This window comes from Zea mays, chromosome 2 (genome assembly GCF_902167145.1).
Source record: "Zea mays cultivar B73 chromosome 2, Zm-B73-REFERENCE-NAM-5.0, whole genome shotgun sequence".
Classification (NCBI taxonomy): Eukaryota; Viridiplantae; Streptophyta; class Magnoliopsida; order Poales; family Poaceae; genus Zea; species Zea mays.
Genome location: NC_050097.1, coordinates 76441751 through 76466199, shown reverse-complemented (window position 1 = coordinate 76466199; position 24449 = coordinate 76441751). Strand labels below are relative to the sequence as shown.

Genomic DNA, 24449 nt, shown 5'->3' with positions numbered 1-24449 from the left:
AAGTAAGGCTGAGTATACTAATACTCAGCTAGACTTACCCGGTGTGAGGAGTCTACTCCTCTACCTCTAGACATGCAACTGTTTAGCTGAGAGGTTTGGTTGCCAAAAGCACTAGCTGAGTTTATAAATCAAGTTTTAGCTTTGTCAAGTTTTAGTGTGACTCTCTTAAGACTAAATGTATACCTATCTAATCATACATGGTATCAAACATTTAGCAATCACAACTTTTGCCAAGTCATCTCATTTCCACTTGTTACTCAATGTAGCAGCATGGATCAAGCAGTCTCATTAGCTGCAAGAAGCAGACGATTCGAATCGAGTTTTTATCCTTGCAAGGTAAACCAAAACACACGACGTGGCGAGGCACTCCGTCCCCACACACATCAATCGTCCCCATCGATTCCCTGGCAACAGATCAGGGCTCACCGCCTTGGCGTACAATGCCTCACTGACACCGACTGCCGTCGTGTAGTGACCGCACTTGTACCCACCATAACCGGAATGGGAGACCACGTCTCAGGTCGCGTGAGGGGATATGTCTGCAGGTAGGTTCACTCAGGTACTAGGCTTACCGATTTACCATATTTCTTGGCATGTGTTTAGTACGTTCAAACGCTTGACGCACGATACCATACCTTAATCCTTATTCCAATTCCCGTCTCATAGACAACGCATCCCCATGGACCGTTGTCCACAGACCACCATCATTATGATATCGAAATGGATACAACCAATTCCTGACCTCGCGCGAGTGCTAGAAAAATCACTCGACTTCTACCGAGATCCCTAATTAGCAAGCAACTACTCGACCTAGCATACTAGTATCCATCACAAAGGATTCCTGAGTTCATGCAACTAGGGTTTCAATCAACTCCTACACTTAAGTGCACAATACAAGCCTACAAACATTAAGTGTAGTAAAATAGCATATAAAACAGGTTTGGCATAAAACTGGGGATTGCCTTCCAAAGCTGGGGCAGGCAGATCCTCTGGGGCAGGCTCTGGTGCTGGATCCGGGGCTACCTCCTGAGTAACTCCTTGCTCCGGCACGAGGATGTATTCTCCGTCGGCGAGGTTGCAATCTATCGAATGCAATGAATAAGAATATGTATGCCATGATTATGCAAGATTTAGTAATCATTATGCTAAGTGAAAGAAAACTAAGTTAGTTAGTAACTTAGGGTTTCCTGGTCATACGTGACTCTTAGTGGTTTATGCTTATCAACTTTAGGTTTGGGTTTTGCCTAGTGATAAGCATAGTGGATTTAGACTTGGATTTCCCTTAGATGTTTTTGTAGGCATTTAAGGGGTTTTGCTAGTTGGGTTATGATGACATTAATCTCCATTATTAATTTCCCCTTTTCATTTTCTATTTATGAATTCTAGTGTGGGTTTGAACTACATCAGTGATTTAACTTTTTCCAAAAATTCTATAAAAATTACAGTGGGTTACTATTTGTTATTGTAGTCTGCCTTATAAATTTGAGGTCCAGAATAAATAGAGTATGCCCTGGACAAAAACAACGAATGTTGGGGCAAAGGGGTCACTTTGCACTACAACTCGTATCTAGGGTTGGGTTGTGTCCTAAGGGTCATTTTTGCTGGTATCTAAAAGTAATAACATGCTTCTGTGCCAAAAATCACAGAAGGATATTTGGTGGTTATTTAGTTGTGATTTTCTAAAGTTTAATGTCAAAAAGGCACTTACTACTATCTTGTTATTTGAAAATGTCAAACAACAGATTTCATATTTTTCCTATGTTCTTAATAACAAAACATTAGTTATCCCAAGGTTTGGGGTGTTTTCTCCTTGGGGTTATTTTTCTAGGGTTTTTCTTAGTTCTCCTTGTTTTCCTAAAATAAAAGGGATCTCATTTATTTTGTACTAAACAAGGGTATAATAAAATTTTCTAGTGAACTCTACTGAATAAGTAAACTAATAAAAATGTGGGTGCTCCCTGGTTCTTTATTTAAACCACGTTTAATATTTTCTCTAACTTTAGGCTAAAAATGATTTAAATGGTAAACTCTACCTTAACTTGGTGTACAGAGGGGTTTATTATTTTTGAACATGTTAGGAAGTGATCAAGTACTTCTCTAAATTTTCTTAACCCTAGTCAAATAGTGTAGCTATTTTTCCTTATTTCTTTTCGCCTTTGACCAGTTAATCATTTAAATCAAGACTTTAAAGTTTTCTGTAACACTTAGAAGTTTTATATTTTTCCTAAGTAGTTTACATTATTTAGGATCTGGCAAAATTGGTTTGACTTGATTTGGGTAAACCAAACTGAAGTTAAGAATTTTTCAAGTTCTGTTTGGATTTAATTCATAATATTTTAAAAGGTTCCCTCGAAAACTACTTTGCACCGAAGACCCTGGATTCTTTCTAAATCAATCCACTCATTTCTACCCCGGCACCACTATTCCCTTGAGTCACTGATAGCGCACAAAACCCCCTGGCCTTTCCTTCTTCTTCCCCGAGGTCCCTCCCATTATGCAAACAGTACCCGCGGGAAGGAAAAGGGCGGCGCGGCTTACCGGCGGTGAGAGAGATCCGGCGAGGGGCGGGGTTGGCTTCGGGAGGTCCTGGCGGTCACAGCGAGGTACGGCTCGACGGCGGTGGTGGTCGGAATCGACCGGTCCACATGCGCAGGCGGGTGATCTCGTCGGCGGCGGGTGTTTCGGCTGAACCACGGCGATCTAGTTCAATTGAACGGCACGATGAGCTCCATGGGATGACGTAGAGGCTATGTGCGCAAGGAATCGAAAAATGGTGCAGAGACTTTCCCGGTCTACGTTCACCGGCGGTCGGGTGGTGAGGCAAAGTCAGATTCCTTGCTAGGGGAGCTTCACCGAGGCATGCACGGTCTCCTCCGAGGGTCGGGCGTGGCTGGGAAGGGCTCTGCTGGCCGGTCTACGGTGGCGGGGGATCGGGTGGCCGCGGGCACGCTGTCTGCAGGGCAAACGCCGGTGGTTTCTGGCTCCGGTGAGGTCAAGCGTGCGTGGAGGAGTACGGTCGACGCCTGAGGAGGCTTTATAGGCGCGGGCGCAAGCAGGGGACATGGGCACGGCTCGGCGCGGCGCGGGGTCGGGCGCGGGCGTGCTCTGGCGCACTCAGAGCGCGTCGAACACGTGGAAGTGTTCTTCTGCCCGTGTTCAACAGCTCGCCGAGATCGCAAGCGTGCGAATCTTGGCAAAAATCCGGCGCAGGCCTCCTCCTGGCACCTAGGGATGTCTCTTATATGTGAGTCCCCATGGCAGATATGCCCTAGGTAGGGAGATTTGCGTACACCAAATCTGGCTTGTCCCTCTGCCCACCTCGCGACAAAAGCCATGCCAAATCTTGTCAAACGTCCTGGGCTCGGTTTCAAACTTTTCCAGTGGGTGCCTTAGGTGGTATGACACATTTTTGGTATACAACTCAAGTGGTTTTGGTGCCATTTACTAAGTGAATACGGTGGATCTTTAGATTAGGTTCAAAATTTGACTTAGAAAGAATTAGAGAGCTCTAGCTCTCTCTCCACTTAAGGAATGGATTTGGGGTTCTTTAAGGGGTCTTTTTGCAATGTTTCCTCTCTGTATTTTGTAGATTATAATGTTACTTAAACTTTGGCTAAGGGTTTACTCATGATTTGCACATTTGCTTAACCTTTCCCCCTTTACCAGAGTTTTGGGAGTTAAGGGCTCAAGAAGGGTCTAGGGTTTATTCTTCTCTTGCCCAAGGTGATAATTGCGTAAATGCTTGGGTAATGCTTTTGGTCATTAACATTCTTGGTTAATACATGGTTCCCAAGGTTTTATGCTCTTCTTCTCAAGTCTCTCCCACATGTGATCACAATCATTAGTGCATAAATGTGCCATGGCCATGGTAACACCTGGGGTGTTACAGTGGGGCCCTCACGGCCGCGACACTGTCCGAGAGAGGTCTGATAGGACGCTGGAGTAGGTGCGTGATCTTTTTTAATATGAATTTATATTTTCTGCTATTTTTGTAGATGGCGAATGATGAAGAAGTTGATGACTTTGGCGGCTTGGAGAGCTCAGGGACCCGGGCAGAAGATGTGAGGACGGGGGTTGGAGAGCAACCGGCGCCACCTACCGGCGCTGGCGAGGACCCTGCGGCAGCCGCCGTGCCGGATGGCGAAGACACTCCGGTGGCACCTGCGCAGGCTGCCGAAGACCCAGCAGCGCCGGCTGCCCCTTTGCAGGTGGCGGGGTCGTGTTAGGGGTGTTGGGTTTAGGACCTTATTTTTGTGATACTGAAAGTCGGTTGCTGCGCAGGTTCCAACGTTTAGGCCTGCACAAGCAACCCCTACTGATGATATTAATTTTGTGGCGGTTGCGAATGCAATGCCTGTTAATGAAAGTATGTCTTGTTCGGAAACTAGGTCTTGGTCATCGGATGGGGGGGTTTGGGAGCCCATTTTCGTGGACTGGGGAGTCTTCGGACAAGGATTTGGATTATTTTGCTGCGTTGGATGTGGCCGCGGTGGAGGCTGTGCCGCGGCTGGAAGTGCGCGAAGCATCTAATCCCCCGGCTAGGGCGAGGTCCGTGGAGCACCACCGTCGAAGAGTGGTGTCGAAGCATAGTGGTGGCGAGATGTCACGAAGTGGTAGACGTCGTCGGATGGGGATGTAACGAACCCGTCTACGGGTAGATCGGAGTGGCCAACGAGATTTGTTGTCCTCATCGTCTGGGACGTGTATTGGGGAGGGAATCTACAAAATCTTTTTGAGGGTGAGGAGTTGAAGATGATGTTGTTTAATTTTCGTGAGGCGGGCGTTATCCCGAAGGCTGAGACAATGTAGCGTGTATGCTGCCCTCGCTCTTGTATCACGATAGTGAGCGAAGATGCTGCCCTCCCCCGGCTCACGATTAAGAGGGATGGTGGCAAAATGCGGTAGGTATTTATTTGTACAATGTGGCCGGTGGCCCTCTGCTGTGTGTATGTAAACTATGACATTGTTTGTTGTGAAATGAGATGGGGACTTCGCTTGCCGCAACAATGTGTGGGCTTTTGCTTGGATGACTTGTCGTAAAGACTTCGTACGACGCACTCGTAATGTATGTCCGGCTGCACCCTTAGGCGGCTTTGGCGCGGATTTGTCTTTTAGTAAAGACTTCGCATTGCGCACTTGTTGTGCTTGTCCGGCTGGACCCTTAGGCGACTTTTGCGCGGATTTGTCTTTTAGTAAAGACTTCGTATTGCGCACTTGTTGTGCTTGTCCGGCTGTACCCTTAGGCGACTTTTGCGTGGATTTGTCGCACGCGAGGGTAGTCTATGCTACCTATCGCGGTGACTTTGTATATGTCCAATGTCGAAGACCGTCGTAGCGGTCTTTTTCGACACTTATTGTAATGACATATGGAGTTTTTTGCGGGGGCTTTTTGTTGGTATATTACATGGCGCCGCCTCGTTAAAAACGTCACCCCCCAGGAGGAAAAGAGTGACCTGAATAACATAGTTTGGAGAATTACAAAGGCGCTTGGGCCTTGGATCTTAAACGTAAAATTTGCGAAGACTATCGATGTTCCATGAGTGTTCTAAGTCTTCGCCGGATGATGTTGCTAGCCTGTAAGCACTAGGGGATGCCTTTGTCTTGACTATGTGCGGCCCTTCCCACTTCGGCTCGAGCTTGCCCCGGCACTCTGTTCGTGTGGTCCTTACAAGTACGAGGTCCCCTTCGCTGATTTCTCTTGGGACGACTGTGTTGTCGCGCCATGCTTTGGTTTGGACCTGGTACTTGTTGAGGGCCTGCAGGGCGAGAACATGGTCTCCGTCGATGAGATCTTTGGAGGTTGGTTCGTCGACTTCGGGGACGACTAACTTGTTTGTTCGGGGGGACCCGTGCTTTAATTCTTGCGACGTCATTGCTTCAGATCCATACATCAAGCGGAAGGGTGTGAACCCGGTTGCTCGTCACTCTGTCGTATTCAGGGCCCATACGACTTCAGGTAATTGGTCGGCCCATTTGCCCTTTCTGTCGTCAAGGAGCCTTTTCTTGATGGCGCTAAAGATCTTGCCATTGGCGCGTTCGACGACACCGTTGGATTGTGGGTGGTATACAGAGGCAAAGACAGGCTTGGTGCCGATGGAACTGCAGAATTCCCTGAAGTCTTGGCTGTCGAACTGTTTGCCGTTGTCGACAGTGAGTTCGGACGGGACTCCGAAGCGACAGACGATGTTTTGCAAGAAGAATTTTTGTGCAGTCTTCGATGTTATGGTGGAGATTGCCCTAGCCTCAATCCACTTTGTGAAATATTCAACGGCGACGAAGGTGAACTTGAGGTTCCCTTGAGTTGTGGGCAGTGGTCCAACGATGTCTAGCCCCTAGCGTTGAAGTGGCCATGTGTGTGCGATGAGCTTGGTGAATTGCGAAGGGTTGCTTGAGCGAGGAGAGAACTTCTGGCATGCTTCGCATGACCTGGTGACTTGGTTGGCTATGCAGATTATCATGGGCCAGTAAAATCCTTGACGGATCACCTTGGCTGCGAGGGTCCTTGGTCCTAAGTGTGCGCCGCAGGTTCCAATGTTGACTTCGCGGAGGATTTCTATGCCTTCGGTTTCGGTTATGCATTTCAGCATAGGCTGGCTGATTCCCTTCTTGTACAACTGGCCCTCGACCAATACGAAGTCCCTGCTCCTGTGCTTCAGTCGTTTGGCCTCATTGCGGTCGGTTGGATGGTAGTGGCCTTGCAGGAATAGTGTTATTAGGGCTTGCCAGTCTTCGACCATGATGAGGTTGACAATTTAGTGGCCCTCGGCGTCCTGAGTTATTTGCAAACCTTCGGGGTTGCGGACGGCTGGCGTGCCGATGACATGGTAAAACACGTCGGAGGACAGGGCCTCACCCTTGGCCGCTGCTTTGGCCAACGCGTCGGCCTCTTCGTTCTTGTTGCGGTCGACATGCTGCAGGGTGAAACCCTTGAACTGTTTCTCGAGGCTGCGGACGGCGGTGAGATATTGCATGAGCACAGGCTCCTTTATGGAGTATTCCTTTTCGATCTGGCCGACGACGACCTTGGAGTCTGTCCTAATTATGCATGTGGTGACACCGAGGGCTCATAATTTGCAAAGTTCCAGGATGACGGCTTCATACTCTGCTATGTTGTTAGTGCACCTGTCGGACTCTAAAGCAAAGCTGAGGCGTGCTGCATATCTGTACTTGACGCCAGTAGGTGATGTGATAATCGCCGCAGCGCCTGCCCCCGCATGGCACCATGCGCCATTGCAGTGGATGGTCCAGACTTTTTCTGAAGACTCTTGTGGCCATACAGGCCCTGTCTAGTCAACGATGAAGTTCACCAGGACTTGTGATTTGATCGTTGTTCTGGGTTCGAAGGTGATGTGGTACCCGGACAGTTCAGCTACCCATTTGGCCATTCTGGCGGATGCCTCCGGGTTTCTGAACAGTTCTCCGAGACACCTATCCGAAGTGACCCGTACTCTGAATGCCTCGAACTAGTGTCGTAGCTTGCGTGAAGCCATGACAACTGCGTATGAAATTTTTTCGAGTTCTGTCATGTTGCACTTAGAAGATGTTAGGACTTCAGAGACATAATACACTGGGTACTGTCGACTTTTGCCCTCGCTATCACGCTCTTGGACTAGTGCTACGCTGACTGCACATGGTGAAGCCGCAATGTAGAGAAGCCGTGGTAGCGAAGGGTCGGGACTTGTGAGAGTTGCTAGGTCAGACAAGTGTTGTTTGAGTGACTCGAAGGCCACCGCTTGCTCTGGTCCCCAAGCGAAGTCTTTTGCGCCACACAATGTTTTAAGGAAGGGTAGACTACGCTCTGCAGATTTGGAGATGAATCTGTTCAGGGCGGCCAATCTGTCTATCAGTTGCTGGACATCCCTGGTGGACTGCGGAGGTGCCATGTTGATGATCGCTTGGATCTTAGTTGGGTTGGCCTCGATCCCTCGGTGCGATACCAGGTAACCAAGTATTTTCCCCTAGCGAACTCCGAAGACACACTTCTCAGGGTTGAGCCGGAGTCGTGCGTCGCGCATGTTTGCAAATGTTTTTGCAAGATCGGCCAGGTGATCCTCTTTGTTTTTGCTCGCGACGACAATGCTGTCTACATAAGTGAAAATGTTGCGGCCGACTTGGCTTTCGAGGACCTTCTTCGTGAGGCGAGAGAAGGTTGATCCAGCGTTATTGAGTCCTTCTGGCATTCGTACGAAACAGTACGTGCCGAAGGGTGTAATGAAGGTTGTGCTTGTCTTGTCCTCCTCTTTCATGTAAATCTGATGGTACCTGGAGAAACAATCAAGGAGTGACATGACTTCGTAGCCTGCTGCGCTATCGACTATTTTGTCGATCCGTGGCAAGGGAAAGTTATCCTTGGGACAAGCCTTATTGAGGCTTGTGAAGTCTATGCACATGCACCACTTGCCATTCTTCTTTTGCACCATGACCACGTTGGCGAGCCATGTAGGATAAGCGATTTGCTCGATAAATCTGGCTTCCAATAGGTGGTGCACCTCAGCCTTGGCTGCTTCAGTTTTCTCATCAGACATTTTTCACAACCGCTGTTTTTTTGGGCGCACCGAAGGGTCGATGCCCAGGCTGTGCTCGATATGGAGCGGCTGACCCTGACTAGATCAAGGGCGGACCAAGCGAAGACATCCTTGTTTCGAGAGAGACAGGGAATCAGTTTTTCCTCATCTTGCGAGGTCAGGTCTTCGCTTATTATAACCGTTTGTCTAGGCGTTGCCGGGTCGAGGGGTACCGCCCTCGTTCCGTCGTTGCTTTGGATCTGCGCTTTGACTTTTTCGTCTGCGATCGGGCGACTGCTTTTGAAGCCTTTGCTCTTTGCCGTGAGGCAGTGTACGTTCCTTTGTCCTGGAACGAAGTCCCTTTCAATGTTGCGCATTGTTTGCTGGTTGGCATAGACGGTTATCACGCCTTGGGGGCCTGGGTTTTTCATGCAAAAGTAGAGTCAGTGAATGGCTGCCTCAAACTTGTTGATCGAGCCCCGACCCATTATGTCATTGTATGGGTAGACCATGTCGACAATATCGAAAGTGACCTGCTCACTTCACGCATTGGGTGATACACCAAAGGATAGGGGGAGCTTGCCGACGGGGAAGGTTCCCTTGCCGCCAAAGCCGTATAGGGGATTGTCTGCAGGTTTGAGTAGGCTGTGGCTTATTCCCATGCGATCGAAGGTATGCAGAAAAATGATGTCAGCTTGACTACTGTTGTCGACCAGCACTTTGTGTAGATCCCAACCTGCTACACTGTAGTTGATTACCATGGCGTCTGCGTGAGGGGCGCTGCGCAAATCAATGTCTCTGGCGTCGAAGGTTAGCGGTACATGGGACCACTTTGTTTGCACTACTAGGCCAGTGAGAGCGATGTGGTTCACACTTTGGTAGTGGTCCATTTTCTGTCATTTTGTGTCGAAGTCCACACTTGATCCCCCAGTGATCATATGGATGACTCTGCGATATGGTGGTTCGGCGAAGTCTTCCTGTTTGGGTGCTTGGTGGTGGTTGTGGTGTGGTGGATTTGGGTGATGCAGAGGCAGTGGTGGTAAGACCTGCACCTCTTGATGGTGCTGGTAAGTGTGGTTGGGTGGATGCTGGAGTTGCTCGTTGTGGTAGGGTTGCCGTTGATGATATGTGTGTGCGACGACCCTCGGTTGTCGGCTGGTTGTGCTCTGGACATTCTGTCCCTGGTGGCCTTGGTCTCCGGACAATACCTTGTTGGGTTTGTGCAGTCTTCGCCGTGAAACAAGTAGTAGAATCTGTGTGGCTGCTGTGTTCGTCCGCGGCCTCTTCCTCTGGTGCCGTTGCCGCGGCTTTGGGGGTGGTGTTCCTGACGGTGGGTGGTCTCTCCGACTAAAAGCTGCTTGGCAATGTTGTGCACCTGATGATGATTGCGGTTGTCCCGGCCGGAGTCTAGCTGCGGTGGCCTGGTCCAGGTTCTGCTGGACTGCAGAGGGTCTTTGGGCTTCCTTTGAGACTTAACCTTGCGTTGATGGAGCTATTCGGACCTGACGTACTTCTCAAATAATTGGTATAGTTCTTGTATATTCTTGGGTGGGTCCCTGATGCAATGACTGTACAGGACACTAGCCCGAAGACCGCTGATGGCGTAATGGATTGCGATGTGGTCGTCAACTGATGGCAGTTGCGATTTGAGCGTCAGGAATTTCCTGTAGTACTCGCGAAGGGTTTCTTTCTCTTACTGCTTGCAGAGAGATAGCTCGGCCAGGGCGTCTGTGTCATGTCGGTACCCTTGGAAGTTGAGCAGGAATTTGTCGCATTTCTAGGAATCAATGGAGGGTTGCGGTAACCTCGTGTACGAAGTCAAGGCCGGGCCTTCGAGTGCGATGATGAAGGATTTGGCCATTGTGGTGTCGTCCCCTCTGAACGATGCGACGGCTACCTGGTAGCTCATGATGTACTGAGCCGGGTCGGTACTGCCGTTGTATTTGGGGTAGGTGCCGGCCCTGAAGTTGGCGGGCCAAGGCGATGCTTGGAGTTGTGGAGCCAGGGGCCTTCGCTCATCGAGGTAGTTGATCCCCTGGAAAGCTGTGGTGGTGGGGCCGCACTGTGGTATGAATGGGTCTCCGGCTTGGACGTACTGCTGGAGAGGCGCAGGCGGTGCAGGCGGTCCGCGCTGCAGGTTGTACTGGACTTCGCCTTGCATGAGCGCTATATCTTGTTCTAGCTCCCGAGCTCTCTACTCCTAATCTTGTATCATCTGACGCACCTTGGCTGCATGGTGACTCGTTGGCACTTGGCTCGACGATTTCTTTCTGCTTCTAGAGGTGGTGGTTTTTGATGCGCAGAGCTCGCAGCTTTAGCTGGTCTTTGGCTGAGATGTCGATGACTTCTCCGTCCTCTATGGTGTCTTCGCCCTCTGGTGGAGCGAAGCCTGGCGGTGGTGCTTGTGGCGCGCCTTCGGAACTGCACGTGCGTATAGTGCCGTCAGGGGTGGGATGGTCTTGGTGCTGTCTTTTGCTGTTGATAGCGTCGTCTTCGAAGGCCTCTTGGGGGGTGGTGTCCGCGAGGGCCTTGCCTTTCTTATCCGCCAGAAGCACTGCCTTCGCCGCGTCGTCAATGGATGGGGCAGCCTTCGAATTAGCTCGCTTGGGGGCCATCGTGGGTTGTTTTTCGTAGCACGGACGGTGGGCGCCAAATGTTGGGAACCTGCCTGCCTGGGCAAGTTGATCCAACGTCGAAGTGGAAAGTGTGTTTGCAAGGTTTAGCACGGAATGCCAAAATCTTTGTTAATCTCCCATGTATGGGCACTGTACGGGGGTATTTATAGGTACTCGAGCGGCCACCTGTCCCTGTCAAAGACGTTTACACCCTCGAGTACCCGGTTTATCCCCAAAATATTTCCACGAGGGGAGGTTACAGATTGTCATTAAGAGCTGATTTGGTGACCCGGGATCCCAGGAGGATTGGAGGGGATTGAGGGGGGAATTAGTTTATTTCCCCCTCAATCCCCTCCAATCCTCCCGTGATCCCCTTGTCACCAAATCAACCCTAAGGTAAACCTTATTACAGACACGACCCTTATCGCGCTTGTCCTCGCGGGCCCCATCACCATGGACCGATCCCATATGGGCCTCTCCTGGCGGTGACGACGCGGGAGTCCCGTAGACTTCGGCAAGGCCTTCGTCTTGCAACACGAGAGCGAAGGGGGACCGCACAGGTCTCCGTCCGGTCGGCGCCTTCGGCTTGTTCTGACGTGTTCTGTGAATGTGGCCTTCATCTGCGCGATGAGAAGACGAAGTCGTAGAGCGAAGGGAAGCGTGTTCGCCTTCGCTCTAACAAAGACATTGTCGAGATGATATCAGAAGTTGAGACCAATTCAGAAACCAACACACACACTCACAAAATACTAACTTCAGATTCTCATGATGCATCAAAGCAAGCTTGTCCATATACAAACTCCATATTATTACGCAAGTCCTGTAACATGTTCAACAAAAGTTCACTCAGTTGTGATGGAGCCACCATTCATAACTGGACGCAGCCCCCCCCCCCCCCCCCCCCCCCCCCCCCCCACAACAGAAGTCTTCACTAGGCCCACATAGTAATCCAAACTTTGCAACTTTCACAATAGCAGACAGCATACTTTGCGTGAGTGAGATCCATTAGTAGTCTACCCTGCTAGATAACCTAGAGACTGTTTCTTACAGAGAACCCCAGGACTGAAAATGGTATAGTAAGTGCCAACATTGCCTAGTGTTCTTGATTAAAGCTGCACCTTGCGGCCATAAATCCAACTGAAAGGAATAACCGGTGCTTGCTTCGCCCTTGCCCGAGCTCTTTCATCCAACCGCCTGATTCTCGGTGCCAAGGTACAGACGAAATCTTGCGCCCTTCTCCCTTCTCCAGACAGCCCGGTGAGATCTGCGACTTTCCACCTCTGGACCAAGAACTCGAGGATGTCGGCATAATCTTTAGCAGTGTACACACCCATCCTCTGTGCTACTGCACTGAAGTGCTCAAACAGGTTGTCGTCCTTGCCATCGTACATGAGATGAGCAGGCATTGTGATCTTCTTCCTCATCATGTCAGAAAATGCAAGCACCGTGTAGTCAGGATCAGTCTCGAAGAGCTTCTCGACTATCTTGGTGTAGGCTGTTTCGTGGCGCTTTTCGTCAGCTGCTATCGTACCGCATATCTGTGCCAGCTTGAGATCACCATACTCCTTGGCATGTCTTGCAGTGTTTCCATGTGATACAAATGTTGCTCTTTCTTGAAATGATGTGTAAAGGAAACCCAAGTACGGGTTGTTCTCAGTCCCAGGATCCTGCATAAGAAAGAAATGAAAATATAAATTACACTTATGACTACAAGTTATCCAAAACAGCTCACTCCACATCATTAATTTTCCCCGTTTCTCCAATTCTTCAACATGTTACCAGTGTTTTCAAGTTGAACGACTTGATTAATCATGATTGGTCCAAGCCGACTTGGACGAATAATCGTGATTAATCGAACGACTTGAAAATATTGCATGTTACTATACAACAGTTGTCACATGATTATCAAAAGCAAATGTCGGTGATTTCATGATTCATTGAAAAGCTATAAATGGAAGGAAAGGGAAAAACAGATATCAAAATCCTTGAAGATATATAATAGTACTTAATCGCTTACCATTCCGGAACCAATCAGATACTGAATGGTCTTCTCAATTTGTTTCATGTCAACCCGTCCAGTAAGGTACATGTACTTATTAAGGAGGTCACCATGTCTGTTCTCTTCAGCTGTCCATGCCCTTGTCCAAACTGCCCACGTGGTTGGACTTGCACCAGTTTCATCCCGGACTCCATCAAGGGTGTTAAGCATTGTTTGATAGGTTGGTAAGGCTTCCTCAGTAACCATATCACCAACTAAGCAAACAAAGTACTCATCAGGTATTTCATTTGCCCGTTCCCTCAGTTCTTTAACCTCATCATAAAATCCATCAGAAGACGGCTCTGGTAGGAAGTCCTGTGGCTGCCATGACTTTTCAACTGGCTTCAGCAGGTTCAATAGGTTATCCTTGGCCCAAGGTTGAAGTGAATCGAAAATCTCCCGCTTCTGAGGTGGTAGTGAATGGGTAATTTGGCGATGTACCTCACGTGGAGGAGTATAGGGTTCTTTGACAGTCTTGACCCTAGTAAAAGCACCCAAGTAATCAAAAAATGTAAAATGAACATTGCAGAGTAAGGGAAGTAGTTGGCAAGGTGATCCATTCATAAGGGAAAACAAAAGGAAATGTGTGCAATTCACAACAACCTATCTACCACGAAATCTTCAGGAAGTAAATTTCCACATATTTCTTCCAGAAAACTAGAACAAACTATACTATAGACTGGGAACTTCCACTTGTTTCTTGCAGAAAATTTAGGAAACAAATTATCTAACACAAAACCTGGGACTGGAAACTTCCATATATTTCTTGGGAAAAAAGTTACAGTGACCAAGAGATTTCTTTAGCAATTCATAAGCCACATGGAGCAGAGTGAAACAACTTATTTACAATGGTAGGAAGGGCTTCTGATCTTTGCATAGACAGCTTGCCTCGGGCTTTTACAATTTAACCTAAACAAAGCAACCATCTGAAGCAATTACTGGAATTTTCCAAACATGAACACTCTCTCCGTTCCCATTTATAAGACATTTTGGCTTCTCTAGTTTCATTCTCTTTGTTATGTATCTAGACATGATTTATATCTAAGTGCATAACAAAATTATGTACCCAAAAGAGTCAAAACGCCGTATAATTTGAAACAGAGGGAGTATTATCTAATGGGGTAGGTTTAAGTGCTAACGTTAAAATTGCAACATATATGCTACACTAAGGTAGGAGAACCAAGTGCAATGTTTGATCAACTAAAGCACAACCAACACACTGCAAAATTCATGTTAATAAATATACGACACTCCACAATTAACAATACATCTTTATCATTTCATCCTCAGTTTAGTAACCACTTCTTATGTTTGATGGCAGGTAGTGATTGCTTTCTTACTGTTTCAGAGTATCAAATGCATCAGTTTGACTATTGATAATCATCTATATTTCAAAGTGTTCTTGTGACGCTCAATGTTTACTCGTCCGATTAATAGCGATTAGTCACGATTAATCGTCCAAGTCGGTTTGGACCAATCACGATTAATCGCTTAAGTCGTCCGACTAATCGTGATTAATTGATATGAATCCTAATTTCGTCCGGTGAACATAAGTTATGTTATGATTGGAGTGAAGTTTGACAAATTCTTACATCATAGTCTCTAAAACGAACATATTTATTATCATCATCAAATAGAGTGACAAAATCTAGTTGTTTAATTGACAAATTAGGATGTAATATTACACGTATAAAACATTGTTTGCTGTAGATAACATTGTTTGTTTAGTGGAGTTTAAAATAAAAGGTGCAATAGGGAATGAGACATAGAGTTGCCGGAGAGAGCCTTAGAAAGAATGTAAAGTCAAAACGGGATGGTAATCCCTGATGTAAACGGGACGGTAATCTCGTTTTCGGCGCCTGGTGGAATTCGATTTCAAAACGGGATGGTAATCCCTGATGTAAACCAATCGTTTCTTAAGCTCACGACATCTCAATCGCCATCAGCAGATTTGAACAAGTTTGAGACATCAACAGCCAACTACTTTCTGCATGTACTAATACCGCCGCAATTGACTGAGAGATGAAACAAAAAAAAAATCGACTGATAGATAAAAAAAATCAACTGAGAGATGAAGACAACAAATCAGTCACAAATGTATCCAAAATCGTGGATCTCGATAAAAACGAGGGGGTGGGAGGAGGAAAAAAACAATGTGGCATCTCTGCCCCACCCAGATCACGAATCAATCGCAAAGGTAAAACTTTCACCAGTGATTTGCTTCGATCCAGCAGACCAAGTCAATGCAGATCGGGAATATCACTTACCCCAACGATTGTGGCTCCCAACAACCGACACGTTTCCGCAAAAAAGCATCTCACGGTCAGGAAGACAGCGAGAGGCGAGGGATCCGCTGTGCTCACCTGTTGATGGTGGACGCCATGGCCACCACCACCCCACGGGCCATCCTCCTCCGGGCGAGCGGCGGCAGCGGCGCTGCCGCGGCGCCATGCGACACGGGGGACACCCTCAACGCCATGCCGATCCCTCGACAGTCGACGCAGAGGACAGGATCTTGACGTTGTCCCCTTCCCTGTGCCTGCTGCACTCACGCTGCAACAAGGGGCTCCTCTCGACGTGTCGGCTATTGAAAAGGGTCGCCCAGGCTGGCAGGCTCCTTTCCGCCATGAAAAACTCCATATTTTCTTTTTGTCGTTATTTCACTTCAACAAGTTTTTCAGTGTACTTTTTCCAGTGCTGAGTAGTCAGCGTTTCCAACCTCTTTTGGTAGCGTGCATTCAAAGTTCGCCCGTCACCGACGGATGCAACGGATTGGGATACTCGGCAGTCGACTGCTCTCACGCGTCGACGCCGGAGGACCTGTCAGACTGTTCGACTGCCGATGATCCGGATCCCATGCAACCGGTTCATTTGTGCAGAAAATAACTTAGACCCAGTTGTTCGGATTAACAAAATACTCCCTCTGTTCTAAATTATAATTTATTTAACTTTTTTTAAAATACATCTAACTGACTTGTCCTAATCAATTTTTGAAAAAAATAAAGCCATATTTAAAGTATATTATACACTAAACAATATCACAACAAAAATTAATATTAATTATTAAATTTTTAATAAGACGAGTCAGTCAAACCTAAGGTTAAAAAGTCAAACGAAATATAAATTGAAATGGAGCGAGTATTTTGTTGATGAAACTCTTAGGTAGTGTTTGGTTGAAGAGCCAAGTAGAACGGAGCTGTTCTGTCCCAGTTTTGTTGTTGTTTGGTTACAAAGTAACTAGAACGGAGTGACTCCAATTAGAAAAAACACTAGTACAATATCCGTCGCAATATAATCATATTTGATATTCATAAAATAAATTTAATATCGGAGTAAACATATGATTCACATCAGATATTAAATTAATAATAATAAATATTACACTTATCTTAACAAAAAGCCAAGAAATGTATGAGTTGAAAAAGATGTCGACCTTTTTTTAGACCGCTTGGTTGTTCATCCCTTTTCAGCTAGCGAGATGGTACTATGTAGGAGCATTGTGCTACGTGTGGCTTTCTATTGTGTTGTGTGTTGGAGCGAAGACAGAACGACCCCTCGATCTCTTTGCATTGCACACTAACCTGCTACCAAAGTGTCAGACGACCATTCAAGCAAGAAAGAAGCGAATGCCTGGTAACGGATCTCAAAGGTGATGGGATCCGCCCCTTCCACTCTGACAGCAAAGTCAATCGGGTGACCTACGAAGGGGTCAGCCTTCGAGTACTACACAAAGGCCTAACAAAGTCGAAGGTGGTCGACTTCGTCGTGTCGACATGAGCAACGAGTCCACGTCTCCATGAGGAAGGACAAAAGGCATGCGCTAGGTCCTTGCACCATACGATCACTGTGAAACAACACTCAACTACTCTGGGTCCACCTGTCAACGATTGGAGAGGGTACCAATTCTGGTGTGATAGGGAGACTTGTACTTACAGTCCTGTAATTACCCCATTGTACAGTGCACGTCGTGAATATAGTTGGTAGTCGAGGGTATTACTGTACTTAGGTCCACCAACCCTTGACTACCCCTATAAATACCTCTGTCATGTAGCTGCACAAGACACACTTGACAAGAAATTACGCGCTCCCAGCTCACTGTTTTGTGTAAGTGCAATCAATCCATTTGAGGGTTTTGGTGATTAAATGACAAAACAAATAAAGTATCTAATAAGTTTGCTCCTAGTATATGTTCAGTTATTTCAAAGACAAAAGAAGTACAAGCATTAATTGTGAACAAAAAAGGAACGTGTTGTGGCTAAGTTATTTACATCATATGGCGTGCTTCATGTGATTCCAAGCATCAACATATTCAAATTTTACATTTCTTGAGTCGTAGCAATTACCATATAAAGAGGGATTCACAAAGGTAACGGTGTTTGTAAAGCTCAAGTTCTCAGTTTCAAAAGCTAATTTCAAAAACCAAGTCTATTGATCTTTTCTGCGAGTTCAACTGGTTCGAGGTTTTGGTGTTGGAGTCCTCTCTGGTCAAAGCTAGTTGAACCTGCCCTAAGGGGTTGCTCAACTGGTGCAAGCCATTAGAGCTCTCTGCTTAAAACCCGTTAAACTGGCCCTAGGGGCGGTTCAACCGAGTTTTGACCCTGGACCTCTCTGCTCAAACTTAATTGAATCGACACACAAGGGCGGTTCAACCGGTGTTTGTGCAGTTGGCCATGCTACCAACCCCTGTCGGTGTTTCGGGTCCGACCGCGCACCCAGGGTTACCCCCCAAGGTGCTTTTAGGAGTAGGACGGTGTTACCGACTATAGCTCGATGGTTCGTGCTGGGCGCACGAGAAGTAGTAGACAATGATGTACAGGTTCGGGCCGCTTTGAGATGCGTAACACCCTACGTCCTGGCTTGAATGCTTTATGCGATGAGTTACAAGGGAGCTCTCTAGTGCTAGAAAACGTAGAGAGCGGGGTGGATGGCTAAGTGATGAATGATGTCTCCCTTCTTGAAGGGGTGCCCCGTGGGCCTTATATACTCGACCGTGGGGCATTACACGTGGATATGATAACAACGTGTGCCAAAGTAATAGCGAACTAACTGAGTCTATCTTCCTATAGTTCAGCCGACTCATCCTCGCTCAGTTCCGATGTACGGGGCCCCTGCGCGCGAAGGTCGGGTCACTGTTGCGATCACTGCTCGAATTTGTTGGGCCGTCCGGGCTTGCGCCGACCTGGCCGTGTGCTAATCCGTTCCACTGGTCGTTCCTCCCAGGCCCACGAGGGGATGACCTTACGAATTATGAGGGCCCTTGGGCCTTTCGTGAGGTCTTTTATCCTTCTAGTGGACCCAGGGGATATCTGTCCCCCACAAGCCCCCGATCTTTGGGCTGATTTTGGAATAAACGGCCAAAAGATCCTAGGTCCAGCTCGTAGTATTTGATTTTAACAGGGAGTGCTTTGGGAATAAGTCTGCCGGGTCACTGCTTCTGAATTCTGAGTGGCCCGGTTAACACATTTTCTTTTTACTGTCTTCTTCTGCTATTATTCCTCGAAGTTTGGCGTTCTGTCTCAGGTCCATGCTTCGGAGGTCAGCATTTTGCATTGTTGGACTTCGGGTTTCATTGTGCAACCAATGGGTGTAGCCCCCGAGCTTCGAGTGGATTTTCGCAAACAATCCACTCGAAGGTCTTCACTTCAGGTATTATCAGAAACCACTTTCATCTTCTACTCGTGCTTTTTCAGAGGTCAGCCTTGTCGTAACTTTGCCTTGTGCTTTAGAGGTCAGCATTTTGCTTCTTCGGGGATGATGATTCATTGGGTGCACCGAAGGTGCACCCAATGGGTGTAGCCCCCGAGCTTCGAGTGGATTTTTGAAAATCATCCACTCGAAGGTCTTCATTTCGTGCCTTTTTCTGGGAATCATCCTTTTCTTTTGTCGAATGCCTTAGAGGTCAGCATTATGTCATCAACGTTATGCTTCAGAGGTCAGCATACATTTTTGTTTTTGAAACCGAGTACACGATCTGCCCATATCTTGCTAGGTCTGGCAATTTATTTGATCTGCGACTGATTGGATGTTCGATAGATGGCCCTTGACTAGTCTTCATGTCACTTCGTGCTTTGATGCTTCTGTCGATTGGACTTGTACCTTCTCGGCTATATTTGGCATTCCTTTGATCCTTGCTGGTATCTCTCTTCTGTCTTGGAGTATTCATTGCATATACTGTACGGATGTGACAGTTTTGGAAAATATACTGATAATTTCTGGGCGTCCCCCCCAATGGGTGTAGGCAAGGGACGACTTGGTATGCTGAGCGTTTAGCAGACTGCTTCTGAGTAGTAACTTGATGTGACCGTGGGTGTAATCATATCACCCGTGCAGTTGATTGGAGTCCCAACAGGTGTCGTGTTACGTGAAACGGCGTCAGCCGCCTGACGTGTCTTCAGACGGTTTGAATTGCATATTGAATTTTTGTGACTGTTCGGTGGCCGTGGTAGGAGGTGAGCGGTTGCCTTCTTCTTCTATAAACAGTGCTCTTGCTTCTCCAGCATTTTCACATTTCTTGCTACTGCTTGCTGTTTCATCTCCTCTCCTTCCTTCCACTTCCGCCATGGGCAAGAGCAAGAAAGGTGGCGGCTCTTCGCATCACTCGGGCGACAAGCGCAAGCGTGAGCCGACTCCTCCCTCGAAGGACTTCGGCGACTCGGAGTACTCGGAGGAGGAGTTCTCCTCCGAGTCCGAGGGCTCTCCGGTTCCTGCCTCTCCCCCAGCGTCGTCTGATGATTCAGACGACTCCGAGGGGATCGCCGCGGAGGTATGGACTTACATCCGGGCCGTCGAGCGCGCCGGGCTTGAGGGCTCGGATGAGTCGGAGTACTCCTCGGATGAGGAGAATTCCTCCGACTCGTCCGAGGAGGGTGGAGGCAGCGACGGCGATGACAACGGAGGCGACGGTGACGGCGGCGGCGACAGCGGCAAGGGCTGTGACGGCAGCGGCGGCAGCAAGGGCAGCAGCAAGGGAAGCAACAAGGCCAGTGGCTAGACGTTTGGAAGTAACGGCCGAGTGATGACATGGCACGCCAGTGTTTTAGAAACAACGGCTGGATGATGACATGGCGCGCCAGCGTTTTAGAAACAACGGCTGGGTGATGACATGGCGCGCCAGCGTTTTAGAAACAACGGCTGGGTGATGGCTTGGCACGCCAGCGTTTTAGAAATAACGGCTGGGTGATGACTGGGCACTTTTTAGAAATGGCATCTGGCCCGGGAAAACCCCATATGTACTGCACTGTCGCACGCCTCCACGCTCCATGCCCTAGTTCCTGCTTTTCTGCGTCCAAGCTTTCTCTGCAATATTGCTTCCGGTCCGCTCGCTAGCGAGGTTGAGATGGCGCCCAAGCGGAAAGCTTCGAGTTCGTCTGTCGCAATCATTCCTCCCATCGATCACAACAGTCAGTTGCCTTTTGCAGGTAACCATATGTCTGTTGTCTCTGAATCCGACCTTCTCCATCTCGTTTCCATCGGAGTTCTTCCTCCGAAGGAGCTCTGTTCGTGGCGGATCTGCCGTGGGGTCACTGTTCTGACAGAAGACACCCACGAATCTGTCATTTACGTTGCTTTTCTTATCCGCGGACTTGCTCTTCCCATTTCTCCTTTCTTCCGCGGTCTCCTTGATTTCTATCGCTTGAATCTGACCCATCTGAACCCCAATTCCATTCTGCAAGTTTCTATTTTTATTCATTTATGCGAAGCCTTTCTTGGTGTTTTGCCCCACTTTGGCCTTTGGAAGTATTTGTACCACTGTCGGCCTGGGATGGCCGGAGGGCAGCACCAGCTGGTGGGGGGCGCGAGCTTGGAGATGCGCCGTGGGAGGAAGACCGACTACCTCGACATCCCACTCAAGGACATCATCAAGGGATGGCGCCTGGAATGGTTCATCATGGAGAATCATGGGAATTCCCTCCCCCCACGGTCAGGGAGATAGCCAGATGTTCGCACTCCGAGCTGGACCGAATCCCCCACAGACCAGGAGGTGGCTGAGGCAGGGGCTCTGCTAGTAGAAGTTGGATTGTTGAAAGAAAGGGGTCTGACTGCAGAAGCTGTGGTCGCTGACTTTGTTTTCAAGAACATTCAGCCACTGAAAGATAGAGCGTATCCGGCCTATCTGTATCGAGGCTTGGCTGATTCAACCCGAGTAACCAACAGAAGAATTCCTGCTGTGGACTTGGTGAGCCGGCTCGAGATGATACTCAGAGGCAAAGTGTCGAACATCGGCGCTCCTGTTGCATACTCGGCCTGGAATTTGCCTCCTTCCCAGGCCTTTACCAGCTTCGTGTCAAATCCTCCTGCTGGTGATAGCGGTTTGGGCCTTAGAGTGCGACCCTCTCCCAAAGAATTTAGTGCTTTGGTTGCCTCACTCGGAGAAATTCCTGACGACGAGAGGCAGGTTCATTTTGAGGTGCCTTTGAATCCAAGTGACGCAGAGATAAGTGCCATGCTAGATATATTAGCTGAGGATTCTTCTGACGCCGCTCCTGCTGAAACACTGGTGGTGGCACCCATCCCTGAGGCCGGCAAAGCTTTGGACGCTCAGAGGTCTGACAATGTTCGCCCGAAACGTTCTCGCCAAGCCGATCAACCCACTTTTCTTGCTGAGGGGCAGAAAAAGAGGAAGAGACGTCTTCGTCGAGTGTCTAGCTTGGATCAGGGTGCCGGTCCTTCTGTTCCTGTTGCTGAGGAAGTGCCAGTGCCTGAATTTGCTGAAGCTGACCCCAATGGGTGTGACCCATCTGATGCTAACCTCGATGGGTGTGATCCTGCCGAAGCTGACCCCAATGGGTGTACTGTCCGTGTTGTTGATGAAGATGATGAAGAAGAGGATGAAATCCCTCTGATTCGGAAGAACAGCCGGCGTTACATAGCTAGTGGGGAAAGTAGTGGTGTTCCTTCTCCTGCCTTGTCTGCCCTCATTGGTCTGCAAGAATTATCTCTGGCGAACTTTGATCAAACTCTTGAAGACATGGTTCCAGAAGATTTGTTGTCAGAACCGGCAGATGGTGGCGCGATGGATGTTTGTGCTGATGTGCCCAATGCCGGGTTGGGGTCATCCCGGGTAGCGTCCCGCACTTCATCGACCTTGGAGCGTGGTCTTGAGGGTCAGGAGGCTGGTCTGGATTGCACTGCTCCCATGGAAGTGACTGAGGGACCTTCAGCCTTAGAGGTGGCTGCTGCAGAGAACTCGGCCCTCAAGGATGGTGCTGGCGCTTACCCAGCCCCCGAGGGTGTTGTCGGAGTTGATCCGGCTCGGATGGGTAACGTGAGCTGTGACCCAGCCCCCGAGGGTGTCCGAGTGGGTTCTCCCTCCCACACTTCCATGGATGTTCACGTAGGGTCTTCTCCTCCACAGTCTGGTTGCATGGCGATAGCCCAAGCCTTCGGTCAAGGAGTCGCTTTAGAGGCCAGCACACCCAACAACAGAGTTCTGGGTTCTGCTGATGACACTGAATTGGTTCCTGTTGATTCGTTGCGAGTTGTTCCGGTTGGTGATCCTTCGCCGAGCCATCAGTTGATCTCTCACGACTTGGGGGTCCCCTCATTCTTCTCCAACCTCCAGGTATTTTGGTTTCTTCTGGTCTGACTTTACCCAGACAGATAATTGTTCTCATGCTTGTCTGTTTTTAATGCCAGGCTTTGGTCGATGAGATGTCTAGTCGGCTGAAGTTAAAGGGTGCCTCTGTCCCAGAAGGAGCTTTGTCTCTGGCACGTTGGAATCCAGTGCTGCTTCAGCGGCGTGTATCTGATTTGGAGGCGGCAAATGCCGGTCGGTGCTCTTTTGCTTCTTTTTTGGCTACCTGATTAAACTGCTTTTTATTTTAACACCTTTGCTTGACTGTTTCTTGACAGATATGGCTCAACAGTATTCTGATCTTGAAGAAAAACATTCTCAAGGTCAGACTGAGCTGGCCCGGTGATGCTCTGATCTTGAAGAAAAGTATTCTCAAGGTCAGACTGAACTGGCTCGGGTTTTTGCTTCTCTGAATGATGCTAACACGCTGAACTCTACTCTCCGTGCTCAGCTCGACTCTGAAAAGGTGACCTTTGAATCTTGGCTTTGTTTGCTGTGCTCTTATTGCTTGCTTGACGTTTGGAGAAACTGATTCTTGTCTGTAGGAAGAAAAACGTGCCCTCGCTACTTCTGTGACAACCTTGACAAGCTATACCGTGACGCCAGCAACTCGTTGACCATCTTGGAGAGGAGTCATCGCTTCACCAGGGAGGAGTTAGATAATCATCGTTATAAGTTGCAAGAATCCTTGGACGATGTGATTCGCCTCAGGCAGTTGGTGTCGGCCAAAGATGCTGTCATCAAGGATCTGCGTGCTTCCATGAAATCCGTCGCCCAGGAGCTAGAAACCGCTCGGTTGGCCATCAAGGTTACTGAAGAGACTTCTGCTACTCTGAGGGCCCAGCGCGATAAAGCTATGGATAAAGCTATTCGCGCGGGGTGAATCCTGATGAGGAGACCTGGTGTGGTTGTTCCTGACGACATAATGGCAGATGTGAATGCTGCTCCTGATTCCTCAAGTTGCCCCTCTTCGTCGGTTGCTCCTGAGAAGAACATTGCCAAATAGAAAAACATTGCATGCTTTGAACATGTGGTTAATGTGCTTGGATGTTTTGTTAGAGGACACCTTTTAGTACTGAATGCTACTATTGTTTTTCCCATTGTTTAGAATTCAACAGTGTCTACATTTGTAGAAGTAAATGCAGTGTGATGGTTTTGAAATTTCATCATGGGGCACAGAAGTTGCCCTAAGATGGGTGACTGCGAACGTGCCAAGCGTGCCGTGCCAGTTTAAATCAGCGTCAATTTAAACCGACTGCTCCGCTAGTAGGGCATAGTAGTCACCCCGAGTTTAGTAAGCGTGAGCATGTCGCATCACCTTAAGTCATTGCCGACTTAAGTCGATTTTCTGTAAATCTTCAATGAAATTTTCTGAATTTTCTGTTTTGATTACCACATCGTCTACATAAGATTCCACACGCTTGCCCCAGTGATCGGCTAAGCATGTTTGAATAGCTCTCTGGTAAGTCGCTCCAGCGTTTTTGAGGCCGAACGGCATGGAGGTATAGCAGAAAGCTCCGAAAGGAGAGATGAATGCTGTTTTTTCCTCGTCTTCTTTTGCTAGACTGATCTGATGATACCCAGAGTAGCAATCCAAGAAAGACAACACAGAACATCCAGCGGTGGAATCTACCACCTGATCTATCCTAGGAAGCCCGAAGGGATCCTTTGGACAGTGTTTGTTGAGATCCGTATAGTCGACGCACATGCGCCAATCC

At 48.3% G+C, this 24449-nt stretch overlaps 1 protein-coding gene across 1 annotated transcript; it reads right to left on the bottom strand.

The window, feature by feature from the left end:
- Positions 1 to 12048: 12048 nt before the first annotated feature.
- On the bottom strand, positions 12049 to 15622 carry LOC100194244 (uncharacterized). The gene is made up of 3 exons (NM_001139285.1): positions 15521 to 15622; positions 13137 to 13638; positions 12049 to 12786 (listed from the first exon to the last, which is right to left on the bottom strand). Exons 1-3 carry the CDS (start codon positions 15562 to 15564, stop codon positions 12226 to 12228), a joined length of 1107 nt encoding a protein of 368 aa, NP_001132757.1. The 5' UTR covers positions 15565 to 15622; the 3' UTR covers positions 12049 to 12225.
- Between the last annotated feature and the right edge of the window lie 8827 nt (positions 15623 to 24449).